The sequence below is a fragment of the Myzus persicae genome, unplaced genomic scaffold (genome assembly GCF_001856785.1).
Source record: "Myzus persicae strain clone G006 unplaced genomic scaffold, MPER_G0061.0, whole genome shotgun sequence".
Classification (NCBI taxonomy): Eukaryota; Metazoa; Arthropoda; class Insecta; order Hemiptera; family Aphididae; genus Myzus; species Myzus persicae.
Window position 1 is genome coordinate 154,504 of NW_019103443.1, and position 19,848 is coordinate 174,351.

The 19,848-nt window shown below is 30.1% G+C and overlaps 2 protein-coding genes across 2 annotated transcripts in view; both read left to right on the plus strand.

The window, feature by feature from the left end:
* Positions 1 to 1,082: 1,082 nt before the first annotated feature.
* LOC111034549 (TATA element modulatory factor-like) lies at positions 1,083 to 8,396 on the plus strand. The gene is made up of 19 exons (XM_022315824.1): positions 1,083 to 1,462; positions 1,685 to 2,045; positions 3,244 to 3,454; positions 3,590 to 3,806; positions 3,912 to 3,990; positions 4,364 to 4,548; positions 4,713 to 4,753; positions 4,816 to 4,919; positions 4,971 to 5,091; positions 5,546 to 5,718; positions 5,794 to 5,985; positions 6,393 to 6,581; positions 6,794 to 6,993; positions 7,080 to 7,272; positions 7,334 to 7,475; positions 7,551 to 7,628; positions 7,722 to 7,848; positions 7,915 to 8,150; positions 8,241 to 8,396. Exons 1-19 carry the CDS (start codon positions 1,198 to 1,200, stop codon positions 8,274 to 8,276), a joined length of 3,150 nt encoding a protein of 1,049 aa, XP_022171516.1. The 5' UTR covers positions 1,083 to 1,197; the 3' UTR covers positions 8,277 to 8,396.
* Positions 8,397 to 17,919: 9,523 nt separating this feature from the next.
* The window catches only part of LOC111034542 (F-box/LRR-repeat protein 16), a 30,407-nt gene continuing 28,478 nt past the window's right edge, over positions 17,920 to 19,848 (plus strand). The window contains exon 1 of the mRNA XM_022315815.1: positions 17,920 to 18,807. Coding sequence (XP_022171507.1) covers positions 18,091 to 18,807 — 717 coding nt within the window. The 5' untranslated portion in view covers positions 17,920 to 18,090. The remainder of the gene's footprint in view (positions 18,808 to 19,848) is intronic.

A 19,848-nucleotide genomic window follows, 5' to 3' on the forward strand; every position in this document is an offset into this window, starting at 1 on the left:
CGCATAATATTGTAAAATAATATGGTTTTCACCACGGTTCCAAATAGACCGTTGTTTTGATCCTTTCTTAACTACTATCTAGTGTTAATCTGATAGGGTATAGGTAATTCGTTCTATGGTAAAATTCACACAATAATACATGACGTACTAACTAAATATTCACAAATGTAGTAATGTACCTAATTATGTATTATCCATGGTAACACTGATATAACATGCAATATATATTTTTTTACATAACATTGTTCAATATAATATATCCTCCAGCTCATGCTAAGTGTTGCTAATGGGTGACTTCTTAGTTTCTTACCCTCTTATTATCCTGCTTGTTTACTATCTTCAAATACGCTTACTGTGCTCTCAGTAGATATTGTGTGAAAAAAAAAGAATGTATCCTCCATGAATTGCTTTGCACAAGTTAATTTTATAGGCTCATGATGTCTACATGATGTAAGTAACAATACTAACGTTTCGCTGGGAAAATCTCGCACATTTTTACCGACAGCTCTAATTTACTTCGTTATGCGTAGATAATGCCATTATGAGCCAACAAGATTGACTTGCCCATAGCCGTCCATGCATGCCAAATTAAAGTTAATATCATATATTCATATGACATATATTTTTATGGCATTGCAAATTACAAGCATTGTGCTAATTTGTGCATCGTATTTTCGTATAGAAATATGAACATTATGAGCCTTCGTCGGGGAGTCAGAGTTCCCGGTGGCAATCAGAACTGGTGTAAATTTTTCAATAAATTTTTAACCAGAGTGCTTACACCATAGATTAATTATTACTCTCTAGCTCACATCCTTTGATCACGTATATTATAATATTGTATATATAATTATAATAATATGATCTAAGCTTGCAATTAAGTTCTATTTAACCACCTTGATATAAAATATAAATATTATGTTATCAAAGTTTAAATTTTGATAATGTACATTGAATTGATATCAATACTGATAACATATTAACATTAAATATCATTTTACAAATATGTACACATCATTAGAAATGTATCAAATATTATTTACTTCTTCCTAACTTAATTGTTAATTTTTTATAATTTTGAATTATATTTAAGTCTTTATTAGCATATATATATGTGTGTGTTGCATTTTATTATAATAAACTAGACAAAATGTCTCATAAAATCACATTTTAACGGACTGTCATTTAGCAAAAAGTATGAGTTGGTTTAATCAGTTTGACGCTTCTGGGTTTGCAAGTCTCGCGAAGACAGCTCTTAAAGAAGCGCAAAAGACGATTGATAAAGCTTTGGACATTAAAGACGAAGATGAATGTGAAGAAGTATCCCAAGAGTCTGGAACTCCAAAAGACATTGATAATCAAGATCCTCAACAAAAGATATCTAAATTGGGTTCAAGTTTGTGGAGTTCATTTACTAACTCGGTATTTGAAAATGAAGATGATGTTGCTGACAAACAAAATGGTGTGTACCATATATACTAATAAGTATTAGTATTTATCAATTATGAATATTATGTACCTAATAATTATGAACTTTTTCATTGATCATTTTAATAAAGTAAATCTATGAATAAATTATTTGTTAATATAATGATAATACAGCAGTAATCTAAATAGATTATTTTATAAATATGAATGTAAAAATTATATTTTTGATGTTCATGTCTTCAATTTTTCATTATAGAAATGAGGCAAAGCATGTCGTTAGATTTATCCAAATCACCTGCAGAAAATGATTTAATTGTAGCAAATCAGCCAGCTAGATCTACAGGACAATCACCATCCACACAAGATGAACAATTTAATGTTATTGAAATTGATTCAGAATTAAACACTGATGTGGTTCGGAGAACTAGGAGTACAAGTTTTAACAATACTAATCGTCTTTCTGCTGTCAGCTGTGATAGTGATCGTAAATCTACAATATCTACTGATAGTGTAGAAGTTCTTGGATCAACATCAACTACTACACCTGAGTCGTCATCTGTAGAAGTCATAACATCAAGTTCAGTTGAAGTTTTGGCTGTTATTACTGAACCAAATAGGTTAATATTATATTAATTTAAGAATAAAGTGCACAAGAGAAAGCTTGTCTAATCAGAATTTTGAACATTTAGATGTTAAGGTAGGGTTGCCATTCGTCCCGATTTCGCCAGGGCACTACCGGTTTTTACTACAGAGTCCCGATATTTTTCATTTCCCGGCCGGGACGTGGATAAGTACCGGTTTCTTAAAATAAGATTTAAACAATACACATATTAGTAAATACTAAATAAGTAAGACCACTCTGTTTTAAATTAAAAATTGTGTACCTAATTAATTTTTTTAGATAATTTAAAATTATATTTATGAATAAGATAATAATAATACTATTATTACATTTTGTGCTATTTCTAATTTTTGACTTTTTTATTTATTATAAATCATAATATGATAAAAATATTAAATAACGTTGGACTAAAAAAGGTATTATTAAAAATTCCAAAGAATGTGTTGTGGGGGGGGGGGTATTATAGTGTCCCGACTTATATTTTTGTATAAATGGCAACCCTATGTTAAGGTCTACAGCTCTTTCAACGATTAGATGTTTAGCCTCCAAAATATACCCTTCAAAGTTCATACATCTTCAATTTAGATAAATTGTATTATAATTAAATGATAATTTAGGTTTTCATTGCAAGACAGTAGGTTATGTGGTACACAAAATAATAAATTCAAAATATTTCGTCAAAATATCTTATCTAAATACTTCGGTCGAAGTTAATGTACCTTTTTTTATGCTATATTATTTTAAATATGAAAATGAGTAACTTTTTTAATTGTAATTAAAAGATACAATATATTTTCTATACTATACTCAGTCTAGCGAGAGAACTCGGCAATTCTGCATCACCTACTCGACACCCTGCAATAGAAACTGATTTTACTGACAGGATATCACGTTGGTGATGCGCAGATGAACTGATTTTTTTTCAACTGCTGTGTATTTTATCGCAGACTATATTTAATTTATTATTTAGAAAAATACATATTTGTAGTATCATATAATCTTTATATTACGTATTGAAATGCCCATTAAATTACAATTGTTTACAATAATTTCAATAATTCTAATAAAATAGGGTTTAAACATCAGCCAAAGTAAGAGAAAAATGTAAAAACTTTCTTTGTTGTTAATTTTTACTTTTCTTTAGTTTCTTATTTTTAACTACTTTAAAAGTGATTAAACACATTTATTTTTAGGGCAAATGATAGACAATATTCTCCAGATACAATAGAACCAATTCCGGAATTAATTGAAGACGATGATAGTCTTACTTGCTCAATATCAGATAATGTAACATGTATGGCTAACGAAGATAGTTTAATGCCACAACATGGAGGAATGTTACTGTTAAAATCCACAACCTCATCTTTAGATACTTCTTTTACCGAATTATCATCACCTCATGAAGTAAATTTCTTATACAAAATAATAGTTTTAGATTCCGAGAGGAGAGATTAAAAGTACTTTTGTACTGTACAGTTGAACAGTTACTTATTTTCCTCCATTTTTTCAATATGATTAATACTTATTTTTAATTTTTAGAATTCTGGAGCATTAGATATACTAGAAGAAGAGTCTATTGAACCAAATTCTAATAGAAATAGTGTTATACTACAAACAAGTTACATAGAAACCTTCGAAAATTTAAAGAATGTCCAAAATAGTATGAATGTTATAAATACATTAAACACAAGTAACTCATCAATAGATTTGTTAAAAGTATCTGATACTACTTTAGAAAGCAGCAGTTGTGATGATGGTAAATATTATTTTATCAAATACATTTAAAAACTGAAATCTGAAAATAAGTATGACAATATGATATGTATTAATATTTTATATATTATGTAATATGTTACTATAGAAACCATGGTTGGTAGCACAATAGATGCAGCATCTTTAAATGAAGAACGTGAACCATCACCACAAGCTTCTATTGATAAGTAAGTTAGTTATGAATAAACATATAATTACTCAAAAATTGATATCATTTTGAGTTAACTTTTAACATTTAGTATACAAATTATGTATTAACAAATTACATGATAAATATTTATTAACATTAATTTCAACTGTTAGAAATCAAAAATGCCAGTACTATAAATTAAATGTTTGTGAATTACATTATACTGCAGTTATTAATAGATCATAAAATATAAAAACACTGCATAGTTTAAATGTTCAGCTTGGAATAATATTTATTTGACATTTTAAATTTATCTACACTATAACCTACAAAATGCAAATAACATTGATTCAAACATAATTTTTGTATTTAGTTTATTATATTGTAATATAATATATTATTTTATTTAGTCATTCAGATTTTGTGAAAATTGGTTCAAGCGAAACAAATTCTTGTGATGAACTTGAAACATGGACCTCATCTGATATAGAAGTAATATCAAGTCCTGCTACGAATGATGACAGTGAAAGTAATGCATCTCATCGGCATAGTCCAGTAAAGTATCATCCAGACCATATACCATCATTTTTGTTTGGTATGAAAATTACTTTTTTATAAATATTATTATCTATTACAGTAATAAAATTGAAATGTATGAAATTACTATTATTATTATTTGTATAATATACCATGATTAAAATTCAAAATAGTGTGTTAAGAATTAGTTATATTTAAATGCATTTTGGTTTATTTATATAGGACAACAACATGGACCGAAAGACTTTGAAGATCTTTTAAAAGTATTTAAATAAAAATAAAATTTGTCATCTAATAAGTTTATAATAATTATAATAATTTTCAGAAAATTGTTGAATTGAACTCTACTGTTAAAGCTAGAGAATCCAAATTAATTGATTTAAGTAAAAAGAATGCTGAATTAGCAGCTAATAATTCAGAAATGAAAAGGTAATATTTATTAAGTGTTTTTTAAAAAAGTTCTAACATTTATTTTTATAGCCAATTAGATTATTTAAATTCAAGTAATTTAAACGAAGAATACACTCAAAGATTAGCAACAATGGAGAAAAAATTCCAACAAGCCATTCGAGAAAAAGATCAGTTACAAAAACAACTCGATGTAAGAATTGAAGAACTTATACTGCAATATTTATAAAAAAAATTAATTAACTAAAGAAACCTCGTTTTAAAACAAGTTATGGATGTAAAATATTATTATTCAAAAATATTCATAACTTGCTTAAAAATATAATATTGTTAAAAAACCAAGGTATTACAATATACTTGTATTGTTTTTACCTGTAAAATTGATAATAGGTTAATTTAAAGATAAAACATAAATTTATTTCTTCTCAACAAAAATTAGGTATGTTGTTCTTTTTTTTTTTTTGCAAACTGACCTCTAAAAGTTTTGTATTAGATGATACATTGGATATCAAATGGATTATACATGCCGTTAAAGGTTTATTAAATACAACGTTTTTAGTTTTTTTTTACTTCAAGCAATAACCATTAGTAATTCTGATTTGACATTTTTGTATTAAGTTCTTATGTTTTTTTTTTATTATTTACAGCAAAATAAAAATAATGTGCAATTTAAAGTTCTTATTGAAGATAAAGATTCTCTAATTAAAGAACTGAGAGACGAAGGAGAAAAATTGAGTAAACAGCATCTTACCTTAAATAACATAATAAAAAAACTACGAGTAGCTGAAAAAGAATCATTGAAAACTATAAATAAATATAAGTTAGTATTTTTAAAGTATAACTACCAACTATCTTGAATGTTTCAAAACCTTATTGATACATTCATCATTATTAGAGATCAACAAGAAAAGCTATCTCAAGAAGTTGAAAGAATAAAAAAATCCTTAGTTGCAAAAGAAGAGATGGAAAGAAGTCAAATTGAAGCTATTCACCAACTAACAAAATCTAATCAAAATTTTGAAAAAGAAAATTTAAATTTAGTAAGCCAAGTTGATAATTTAACATCAACTTTGATATCACTGCAAAAGTAAGTATACTCAAACATTTTTTTTTTAAATTTCAACATAATTGTATTAATATTTGTAATATTTGTACATAAAATTAAATAATAATATAATAATATATACATAATATTGTATCCTTAGAACAAATTAATTTTACTACTAACACTTGAAATCAAAAAATAAATAAACAGTTTTTGTTTTAGAAAATAAGTCTATTTATTCATATTTTTTTCTAAAGCATATTAATTTTTTTGTAACTATCATCTTGATTAAATAATTTAATATGTTGAAATTTTCATTTACAACTTAATTGATACAAATTATAACTTTTGCTGAAGTTTATTTATTCATAATTAAAGTTATCGAAGAAAAAAATAGTTTTAATTCTTGTGTTAATTATTATGTTATTATTTATTTTTTTATTTAATAGGGAGATTCAAGGTAAAGAAACCGCTGTTATAGAATTAAAAAAAGACTCAAATGAACTTAAGCTAATAGAAAAAAATAAACAAGATTTAGAAGAAAAATTATCAAACAAAAATAAACATTGTGAAGAAATGGAGATTGTAATAAGTAACTTAAAATCAAATCTTTGCAAAGTGGAAGAAAATAATTATGAGTAAGTTATAACTATAAAAAGTAATTCAATTATTAGTCATATACAACAATTATAAATAAAAGTATAAGAATTATTAAACTAGAAAATCTCTTGATGCTTTGCTAAATTATTGTTTAAGAAAATATGATTTTTATAGGTATTTTTGATTTTCTGATATTTACTATATTATTATTATTATTAAATAATTATAACCTTAAATAATATTCATATAGATTGATGAATGAATTGAAACAAGAAAATCTCTCACTTATTAGAAGGTTGGAAGAATCAGAGAGGAGAAGAGAAAATTCTTTACAAGAAACTTTAAAAGCTACACAACCTTTGGTTAAAGAACTTGAAGAAAAATCAGTCTTAATAAAAACAATAGAACATGAATTTGAAAAACGTGAACTATTACATTTAAAAACTATAGGTAAACACTATTAAATATTTAGTTAAACTATTGAATAAATTATTTAGTTGATTATTGTATTATTATTAATTTCATAAAATGTCTAGATGAACTAAAAACATCATTAAATAATGCAGAAAATAGGATTAAATTAATTGACTCTAAAATGCATGAAAGTAATACTTTTGGGAAAAAATGTAGAGAGCAAATTGATAATCTATTACAAAATGAAAGTGATTTTAAAGTTAAATTAGAAAGTTTAAAAGAAGAAAATGCTGCATTAAAATTAAACTCAAATAAGTATGAAATGAAATCATAAAATATAATTGGTACCAAGTATATATATGTATTTTTACTTTAGTGTAGTAAAACTTGAAAATGAACTTGCTGGAACTAAAAAGTTACTAGCTGATGCTACATTAAAAATTAATACTCTTGAAAATGAATTGAAGTTTGAAAAAGATAAACTAAATGTAGAAATTGAAAAAAGAAAAAAGTTACAAGTATGTTGTTTATTGGTTTAATAAATTTAAATTTACAATTTGATGACTTTTTTGAATAATTGTCTCTCTCAACAGTTTAATACATCTCATCAATCATCTCCAACTACAAGTGTAGGAGTTCCCTCATTAGAAGAATCTTCGTTTTGGCCAACAGTATGACTTTTTATTTACATTATTATTTTCTTGTTAAAAGTGTGTAATAAAATAAATTACAATTTTAAAAAAAAACTTCTTATTTAATTGCAGTTTGCTGATGATGATAGAAGCTCAGTAACAGAAAGAGCTTGTAGTATTTATGATCCAATGAGAACATCATTTAGTAACACAACAACGGTTTTAGAAAACTTACAGTCACAAATCAAATTGAAAGAAGGTCAGAATAGAATACGCCATGTTTTGCTCTCAGATTTTGTAATACTATATTAAAATATACTTGTAGGAGAAGCACTTCAATTGCAGTGGGAATTGTCAAGGAGAGATCATGAAAGGGATCAATTGACAACTGGATTAGCCGCGCTTACCGCCAAAGTAGAAGAACAGTCCATCTCATTAGAAGAACTTTCTGACCTTCAAAAGAGGTATGATGCATTATTACAACTATATGGTGAAAAACTAGAAGAGAGTGAAGAATTAAAACTTGATCTTCAAGATGTAAAAGACATGTATAAAGCTCAGGTAAATATAAAACATATTTAATGATTTATTATTAATACTTATCACCTGATTTATTAACTATTATTTTTCAAATTTAATTTCAATTTATAGATTGATGAACTACTTAAAAGAGATAAGACAGGATAAAATTAATAATAGTTATCATTAAATGTTATTATTATTTCATCAAAAAACTGTAAGTTTTATATCCTTCTAATGAATATTTTTTTATATTTGTATATCATTGAATAAAATGAATAAATAGTAATATTTATGTTTATAATATATTTAAAGATTATAAATAACCTTATTCCTTTCTTAAAATGTTAAGAACTATTATTTCTATAATCATTATTAAATTTACTATCAATTAACTATTGTATCTTTTATTTTTAAATTATTATATCTGTTACCAACTTTTTTTTTTGTTGTTGTTTTTTGTGAATTTTAAAAAGTATTATTTGTAGGTATTTTTTTATTTTCTAGTGCAATATGTTCTTTATTATAATATGATATTATTTATTACTGTATGTTATGTAAATCTGTGATAATAAATATTATTTTGATTGTTAGCGTTTAATTATTATGTTCATAAAATTATTGATGTTTAAAAGAATTTGAGTTTTTGTAAGCATTTATTTAATATATTTATACTGTGGATTTTTTTATTTTGATAAACTTATAGTGCTAGATTCAGTCATTCAAATATTGGAAAATATAAATAACCTTATCCTTAATCAGGAAAAGCTTAACTCAGTCTACATATTACACCGTGTTAAATTGTTATTCTCGGTAATTTTTTTTAACTATACTGTTTAAAACTCATGAGTCATTCATTGTCTTATTAACATTTACATATATTGAAAAACATATTTTATTTACTTATTTATTGTAATATAAACACCAAACAATAGTAGATAAGAAATTATATAAAAATATTTTTGAAGATATGAAAACTTTTTTAAGTGTTCATTGTTAAAAGGAAAATCCTGTAGTCGTCAGACCACTACATTATCATATAATTTACCGATTCATTGAAAGATATTATGAATTTAACAAACATACTTTATTCCATCTATAGTTCTGCCAATGCTCTTTTAGACTCTGAGCTGAGCGATGAATGTTTTGCTTTTATAATGATGTTTTTATATTTATTTATTTATTTATTTTGTGTTTGTCATCACTCATCGTTGCTTTTTGCAGTAAAAGTGCTTCGATTTTCTTCAATAGCAGCTTTTCTGGTAGGAGAGTGAATCTAGTTGGTGCATTGGAGAGGTTAAAATTCTCAATAGTTTTCAAAAGCAACATATCTCTTATTTTACACCAGATGTGGTATTGTAGTTGTGTAATGCTCATTCAATGCTTTGTTGAGGGCAACTGGTTCATTTTGTGAACCAACCGAAATTTCCTGGTATTGTATTTGACTTGAGGACAAGATGTATTTGAAAATTTGAAACTACATAATATTATAATTTATAACTTTATAAGTCATCATTTTAATAACTATTAGAGAATACACATCCTCATAAGCACAAATAAATATATGTATATACTTTCTATGTAGTAAGCATTGGCGCAACTAGGGGGGAGAGCTTAGCTGGCGTCTGTCTTGTAATTATTGAGTTCGGAACATTGAAGAATATTTACAATTGTACAACTTTACGCCTCTCGCCTCTGTACTTTTCAGTTATTGTTATTACTTATTTCTTATTTTTTTTGTGAACTTATTGTTATACGATATTAAAATGAATGATAAAGATTTTAATATTTTCTATATTAATAAAAAAAAAAATTATGAATACGTAGTGTCCGTAGTGCCCGCAGTGGTCAAAGACACTTCCGTAGTAAAAAATGTACTGACAGCTGAAGAATCTGAAGAGTCCGTATTAGTACAGAAAGTACAGCTGAATAGCCCTAATGATTTAGGTGATATTCACACTGGGCCGTACCAACCAATATTACAGGTAAGTTATAATTTATTAAATAATTAAAAAAATTGTGTATATTTATCCTCTATTTATTTTTTGTTATTTGTGCATGTCATTAATGCCTTATTACATACCTAAGTACAACATTTATCATAAATAGCCTAACTATAAAATAGGTAGTTATGTAAATATTTTTTTGTAATAAATGAGTACCTATGAACCTGCTTTCCTTTTGCTTAAATCATTATTGTATTCTGCGATCTCGGTACCTAAGTACTTTGCTAACTTAAGACTTGCAATAAAATGCATTATTATTCAATACTTTTGCTACCTGACACTTAAATTCCAAACTTTGTTTAGGTGTATCCAAAAATTAAACAAGTAACTCAAAACAAACTTTAGTGCTTCACGGTATTATCACTTTCCATGGATAGCAAAGTAAATTTTAAATTGTTTTTAACTAAGTGTATTAATTTTGAAATTTGTAAACGATTACATCTGGTTCTTGTGACTTCCATCATATGATACAAATTATTTAATTAAATCATTTTCTGCGATGAGGCGAGTCAAAACATGGTTACGGTCTACTATGATACAAGAACGGTTTTCAAATTTATCCATCATTCATATTGAGAAAGATATATCAAACAATATTGACAGTGAAGGAATTTTGAACGATTTTTCAAGTGCTAACAATAGAAAAATTCGAAAATACCATTAATATATTAAAATGTTACCTACCATAAAGTTGACTTGTTTTCTATTTTCTTACTCTCATATTACAGGTAAACAAATTTAGTTATAATAGCAATACATTTCAAACTAGTAAAATACCAATTACTAGTGGTTGCTGTATAAAATGTTTAGTAGAGTATACCATTTTTATGATTGGCTTACATTGCTCACGATAGTGTCACATACATAAAAAAACAAATTTTTGTAAAGCCAATATTATGTTCTTCTCTTGGTTCAGAATCTAAAATTTGTTGTGATTGTATGTAGGGAGGAAAGAGGAATGGGATGGCTCCCTATGGGATATTTTAAGTTCATAATTTTGTTAGGGGGGCTGTAGCCCCCAGAATTTTAACCCTAGTTGCGCCTATGGTTGTAAGGAGGATTTGAACCCCCTACCACCCTCCGTAACAACGGCTCAACGGCTCTGTACTGTAATACTTAAACAACAGATGTATTCAGTCTACGATCCCCCGAGCCCCGGTAATACCGGAATGGTACCTATAAGGCTTAATTGTTTGAAAACCACGAGCATATTTTGCTTAACCCCCAGAGAAGCATAACCCTCAGTGTTCCCATTGACTGTAGGGCAATACTTGGCATTGCAGGGATAGGTGCTGCATATCTCATCTCATGGTGAGATTGAGGTGAAATCAGGAAGTACTAAGAGGTGACAAGAGCCATACCGAGACAGTGGACGAGTGAAGCTATGTGGAGTCAATGGCGATAAAAGGAGCGGGCTAAGGGAAGAACGGTCCGGAAATGCCTGAATGAATAAATCAATTCTGGAGTCCGGGCATCGTAAATGGAGTCGTTGAAAGCACGAGAATCTGAATTTCTTTACGCAGGTGTTTGGTGATGTTTCCAGAATTACCTTTTTAAATTAAAAAAGGTAGATTATTTCAGTTACGTGATATGTCTTTAGGTATGTAATAAATACAAATTTATACTGATGAAAACAAATGAGTGCCTCAACAGGAAATGCGGGGAATACGAAAGCAGCTCGATTTAAAACTTTGAAAAAAAGATTCTAGTGATGCAATCAGAATTTTATCAAGGGGTGGTCCTTTGTAGTCACACTTAATTCGTTCATTGTAAACCTTCATAATTAGCTATCAGTTACATTATTATTTATAATTTTAGTCTGCATCATAATTTATTGGTTTCCGGTATTCTAGATGGTACTCATGAATACATGATACGCTTCCGAATCATTTTATCCGCATGAAAACTCAAATTGAAATTTGAAACATATCAAATTAAACTACGAAGTAAGTAGGTACCGACCAAAAGCAAAGAAATATAATATATATAAAAACAGAAATGGACAAATTGAAATAAAAATGAAATAGGTAGGCAAATAGATCGGTATTTATAATTAATACTTGTTTTACATTTTATCTTATTTACAAAATAAAATATCTAAAAAAACAGAGAAACAATATTATAATATAACATAATATTATGATTAATGATTGTTATTATTATAATTATTTATTTCGTACTTTTGATTTAAAGAAAAATAATTGGAATTGCAAATAGAAAAATATAAAAAACTCAAAACATCAAAAAAATTAAAGAAACATATTTCCTAGGTTATATAAAAAGAGAAATGAACGAATTTAACAAAAAATGAAATTGAATGCAACAAAGTAACACAATATGATCTACCTGTTTTGAAAGAAAAACATAACATTTAACTTTGTGGTCTAATTGTCTAAACACTCTAAACCTGCATATTATGTAGTCATGTATGTATAGTCCTAATTATGTATAAAATGGGGAGGACATTTGAAATGCTTTTAAAATAATTCTGAACCAATTCGGATGTACCCTTCGTAACAGCCACAGAAACCAACCCGGACGTTTCAGGACCAATTCGGATATACCGAAATAAATATAGTTTATACCTACTTAATTGGTAAGTACATTATTTTATATATGGCCCAAAGAGGGGAGCCCACATGGTCACACGTGTTGCGCCACTATTAGGTACCTATACAGCCGTTAAATGAACATAACTATTGTGTACATGTATTCATATTTAATTTATGTAAGTTATATTATCGCCGACTTCAACCATTCATATTATATTTTATAAACAAGTTAGGAAAGCTTACTCTGCGTGGGTGCTAATTTCTGGTTGCTAAGCTTACCTGTTTCAATACAATGCGCAAATACCCAATACATTATAACCTCACATGTTATAACTTATGTACATTAACTAGGGACGATAAATAAATAAAAATCAACAATATATATCGACAATCATACCTAACTATGTATCGGTAACTAATTTTTGTTGGAAAATATAGTCAAAATACATTTTAATCTAATTTCATTTTTTAATTATAATTGTTCACGGATAAACGTCGTAATAGAAAATGATATATTAATAAATTACTTATTTACTTGCACCGAAAGTTAAGTTTTCGATGACTTTCAAAGCTTTGGAAAGCGCCTTTTTTTCGTCCAGCGAAAGTAAAGTGGGAATCCCATAGTGCCGGGCTATAAAATGCAGGAGAACCCAAAAAGTGCAGGGCAGTAAAGTGGAAATCCCCAAAAGTACTGGACGTATCACCGGCATTGGCGGCTGAACTATCTGCAGACACTGAAATCTATATACCACGGTCCTTACGAAACATAAACTTTTGGATACATGATACATCTTATATTCATATTATATTATAACCTCCTTGCAGGAAGCATCAACATTTTTCTTTCATAAAATTGTTTTTGTATAATAGTCGCTGGTTGTTGCATAGATCCCTGCACTATCCCTTTGCGGTGATCGATGAACGCAGAGGCGTGACAAAAAATAATATGTGTAGCTCGTCGTTAGTGCGGTACGGAAATTCAGCTTGGGCGAAATGTCACACGTTGCCTGCGAATGAAACAGCTCACTTTCTGCCCTTGGCACACAATAAACGATTTACAGAAATTTTATTTTATACAAAATCTGATACTGTTGATTTTTAAGTGCTGTTAATACTTCATTGCATATAAGGTTTAAAACTTAGAAAATAAATTAAAGATTAAAGTGTCATATATTCGATAAAAAAATAGTCCTGGCGATGGCGTTATGTAAAGGGATGAAATAAATAGGAAACCATATTCTTAACCTGCTGAACTTCACCCTTCTTTTTTTTAAAGTATTGATGTTTCAATGAAATGTTTGTAAAAATTATGAGAATATTTTCTTTGTTTTCCAGAAAAATAAAAATAATATTTAAGTACGTACCTAATTTGTATGTGTGAATGGTTGAACATAAATTTTTGTCGTCTAAACTATACCCAATAAAATTAACTTTTAATAAACTTTTTATACTTTTTTTAAACTTTAATGTGTTGTATTTAAAGTAGATCCATGTATATACAATCGCGTATCTAATGTCACAAACTAAGGAAAGGCCAAAGTTTTATCGAAGTAAAGAAAAATGCACAAGTATAAAACACATATTGTACAGAGAAATCGAACATTCTTATCAGAACTGTCGGGACGTCAACAATATTATAATATTCTCGATTCTTTTTGAAATTAAATGTCTCCTTATATCGAACGCACGGTCTCATTAAAAGATAATCTAGGAAATTTATGGTACAAACATATTATTATCTTGTGTAGAAGTTTTAAATCGTTCAAATAATTAACTGTTTTACTTTGCTTTAGATTCCCAACTATATTGACCCGGTCGCCCTAGTCAGTCGTCTTACACCTCCATAAACCTTGATGTCATACACTTACACTAAACACGTATATTTGGTATATTACAGTCACTTCAGCTATGTCACTTGCTTTATTCAATCTACCTAGGTACTCAGCTCTTATTAGTCTTATTCCTCCAATGGGTATATTAATTCCTTTAACAACTATCACTGACCCTGTTTGTATTAAATATCTGATCATATTATATTGTACATATAATATCATATATATTATGAATTATGATACAGGGTTAATCTAATATTCAGAAAAATTATGTCTTAATATTATTAAAAAAATATTACCTAAATCAAGTAGTTGTTATGAATGTTTTGTAGAATATCGAGAAGAGCTGTATAATAATCATATTATATTATTGCCTACTATTATATCTGTAAACTATAGCAAAATCTCTAAGCTATATACAGCATGTTTAAAAATTACACTTGTTTATTGTGTTTATACACTTCTGGCCCGATAAAAGCTTTTCATATTTTATGTGGCCCTCGAATAAAACAGTTTGGAAACTTCTGCAGACCTGCCCTATAGTATCTGTTAGATATATCAATAAACAATAACCATCGGAAATTATGACATGATGTATACATATTTATGATTTCAGCTTTGCGAAATTTCAATTGGGTATCGTTATTAAGTGTAATTGCTGTATATCACTTACCACGAAATTAGGTAATCAGAAATTAGTAATAACTAATAAGTAAACTAACGACTAATTACTAATAATAAGGTAATCATTTTAATTGAGGAATTTTTTTTCAGTACTCTATTATAGTCTACTACCTACTTTACTTTTAGTAACTTAGTATTTTCTAATAACTGATACACGACAAATTTGAAATTATATTATGTAATATATAATATTATTATGCCATATAATATTATAATTGCATTTTCTGCAGCTGTATGCATTTTAAAAAAATGTATTATATAAATGTTTATTATACATTATGTATTATTGATTAATATTTTATTCGTCATTCTAATTTTTGTTTTCATATTATTTCCAAACAATTAATTAATTTTTTTTCAATTAAGTTATTTTTATACTAATTTACAGCAAATTTCAAGGTTTATTCAATTTTTTTTTTTTACGTTTCATATTCCCCCTATTTCCCAGTTAATGGCCATATTTAAAAACTGAAATCAGGAAAAATATCGTCATCATCATCAAACTACAGCAGAAAGTCTACAATGCAATAAAAAACGACTATTATTCAATTCGTTCTGTTCATTTCATCGAAGGTAGGGTATTGACGTGTGACCATTGAAATTAAAAAATACGCATACATTAGTAATTTAAACATATACTTATTAGTTATTAGAATACGTACATAATATACACTGATTTAAAACTATTTATTTCAAAATTAATGCTTCTGTTTTATCAACGCATATATTGTTACCTTTATGTACTTATGTAGCCATTATAATCATTAACATCTCTTACAGGACGCAGTTTATTGCACTGTTCAAATTATATCTTTAACATAGGTAAGTCTACATCACATGAATGAATATAATATATTATTGGCATATAAATATTATACCTATAATTTAGTCGTACCTATAGGAACCGATACTATAGTAAAAAAATTAAGGAAATCAAGCACGTCGTATTTTTTTTTTTGGACACGTGTGTGTTATTTTATTGTCAATGTGTAATGTGTATTCATATCATTCGCAAAACAATATACCTACGCACGATGGAGTTTCCGTTCATATACCTATTCCCGCCGAATTAGAAATAAAGATGAACCAACAACTAAACGGAGCTACATAACGAGGAACGTTTTGCTCTTGATTGTTAATAGTTTAGTACCTACTAGTTGTGCCTTGTAGTGTGATTGATATTAAAACTATATATAATATAAGTATAACACATAATATTTATGTAGGTAGTTGTGTACACACTGAGAGGATGGGGGTATTAAAACTCCCCCACAACCACTCTTAGCATTTTTTTTACTACAAGTACCCATATATATATATAAAAAGTGAATACAATTTTTAAAATATTTTGATGAATAGGTATTTATAATTTTTTAATATAACCCCCTCTCATTAGAAATATCAGTGTATGCCACTGCATGCTGAAGGCGTAGGTATAGGTATAATAACTCGAATTTTACCAAGCAAACAAGTGTGGCGACAAAGCCAATAATTGGACACCTATAAGAGAAAAGTTGTTCAATATTAATGCAATATTGCCTTTCTGGTTTCCAATTTGTGTACATTGTACACTCGCGTCGCGCGTGAGGGCGATCCGAGATCAAGGATTTTCACTTTGGGAGCGGCTTTATTATATAGGATAAATCTAGGCATCTATAAAGTATAACTATTACTAACTATACTCAGGGGAATTTTCAAGGAAAAGGACCTCGCATAGTCGCAAACTTATGATTTCGACTCTAAAAAGGTCGATGAACAAAACCACACATTTTATATATACCTATATATTGTATTGCAAAATACCTCACACTATTTGTAATCTACAGACTACGGACCAGATGTATTCCAAACGTGAAAAATTTTACCAAGTTTTACAAAACGTTTGGTACAAACACTAAATTTTGTTTTAAATAGCCCATATTCTGAACACCCAATATGAAAAAATGACCTATGTTCACGCGTTCACACGAATAAGATGAAATCTTTATTTTATTATGCGTAAATAGAATATAGAATTTTTAAGTAAGTATTCAATTTTATGTTTTAGGATACATCTACCAAAAGTGTGTGGGTTTTATAGTCTTGGAGAAACATTGTATGTATAATGTTATATGGACGTGTTGGCCAAAACTTTACTGTTACCGGTTAATTATAAAAACGAATCGTTTTACCGACAGGCCGAATATTGCTATGTAGGCATTCAACCGCACAATAGGTACCTATAAACATATAATGACGGGTGGTATGAGACGGGGTATACGGTACATATACCTCACTTAGCACTATACAGTAAGTCCGACTATGGATGTGCCACAGTTTATACCAACGCGTCATATGCAGTGTATAGGCCGCAACTCCGGAAATCAATTAATTCTCGCAGTTGTACCCGCGAATTATTATACAATATATATATATATATATATATAGGTACATTATTTACTTCCTCTTCCTGAGCCCGGTCATATAATATATATATATATTGTCGTCCCTGTTTATTGCTGCAGCAGTCGTCGCACAGTCATTTGTTCGCGCGCGGCTGATATTCGCGCGCGTCGTACATTATTGATCGGTCCAGGCCGACCAGTGAGGCGGCGGAAGAGCGCGGTAATCCTCGGGACCGTATAGCGCGCGCGATCCGGGTGGGTCGGCCGGCGGGGAGTGCGGTTGGCGTCCGGAGGGGTGGCGGCGGCGGCGTCGTCGGTTACCGAGCGCGGAGCGCACGCCGCCGCGCGGAGAACGACGGCGGAACGCGCGAGCGAAAGTTCCCCGCCGCGCCGTTTTCAGTGTTGACGGAGCGTCCGACGCACCATCACCACCACGACGACGGCTGCGGTGGCAGTGACGGTGACGAGCTATCTCTGCAGTGGTAGTGTGCACACGGTCGTGACTGGGCGACATCACCACCATCATGACCAGCCAAGGCGTCGTGGAACGTGCCAGTGCCGAACTGTCAAAGCGCATCAATGGATTGACGTTGCGGGCGGCCAACAAACCATCGCCGTCGACTTCCGGTGGCAGCGGCGGCGGTAGCTCGGCTGGCGCGACCGGTTCGCCGTCCCGGGCCTCGCGGACCGGTACCAGCGTCATGGAACGTGTAACTAACGTGCTGTGCGGCGGTGGTACCGGTGGCGGCGGTGGCCTCATTTCCGGAGGATCCGGTTCCGGTGGCATCCAGTATCCGCGGTTCCGCGGCCGGACGCCTGTCCGTAACCGCGTGGCCACGTACCGGATCAAGCGGCCGGTCACGTGGTCGGAGATGATGCGTGACGAGCAGTTCCTCAACGGTTTCTTTACGTACTTCTCGGCCGCCGACCGCGTGCCGCTGTCTCGCGTGTGTGTCAGGTGGCGCGACGTGCTGTACAGATCTCCAAAGTTCTGGTACAACGTGCGGCCGGTGATCCGCTGCAAACAGCTCAGATCATACAACTACGCTGACAAGGCGGCCGTGTTCAAGTCGTTTGTGGCCAGAGAGATGACGGCCATCACCATTTACGGTGCACAGGACCAGGATACGGTCGAGTTCGTCAACACTTACCCGTTTCCCAACAAAAACATATTGGCGCTGTGTTTGCAGTCTTCCAGCGTCACTGACAGGGGATTGGAGTCGTTCCTAGACCATTTGCAGGTGAGTCTCAGCTTCCGATGATGAAATATTATTATTGTTATTGTTATATTTTAGCACACTAACCGATCAATCCATTGTGTTAATCAAGTATTTCTGACGAAGCCCGTTAGTGTTTAATAAATAAAAAATAATTTTTATCGCGCTTTTTGACAAATACAATTTAAACCAATTGTTGCGCATAGGTATTAGGTAATATTAGTTCGAATTTGGATACAGTAAAATATGGATTGTATGATATACACTCCTCGCATTAATTAAACAATATACGTCATATCATATGTATTTCAGTATTTCACAGTTCGAATTATTGTTATAGAACGAATAACTTCAGTAAATATCAAATTATAATTATAAAATATATTGACACTGCCGTTTTGCAAGTCTCACTCAGTGAGTTCCCCGCAGATCCCTCTTCATATGAAATATTTGGAAACTGATATGAGTAGGGCACCTCCGGAGCACCGGATCCGGATGGGACATGCCTTTAATGTCCCTTATTCCGTCTCTCAGGTGGTGACAATTCATGCATTCGTTCGGTGGATGTCAGTATAGTGTTTATATTCGTTCTTCTTCGCTGTAACACTACATATACGTTTCCTCGCAATTTTATCTGTTTATATATATATATACACGTGACCACGTGGGTATATTAATGTATTATATTATACTACGAGTTCAATAGACATTCTTTGGTATCTGCACTATGACATTTCTATTCAATAGTGTATAAGCTTCATTTGTCCGCTACACCTTCATATACATTTTCAATAAATAATAATATAGCATAATATAATACCTATGAATAGTACATGACCTTATAATTTATAATACTTCATTGACCATTTTACTAGCTCATTATAGCAGAATCTGCCACATGATTTCTTCATCAAACTTTTTCCCACAATCAATTTTTCCGAGTCTTGTTTAATTAACATAATATATTACTAGTACGATACCGTTGTTTACATCAATGACGTTAAAGCTATAAGAAATAATAATGAATCTAAACTATTTTTGTTGACCAAAATAATATGTTCTAAT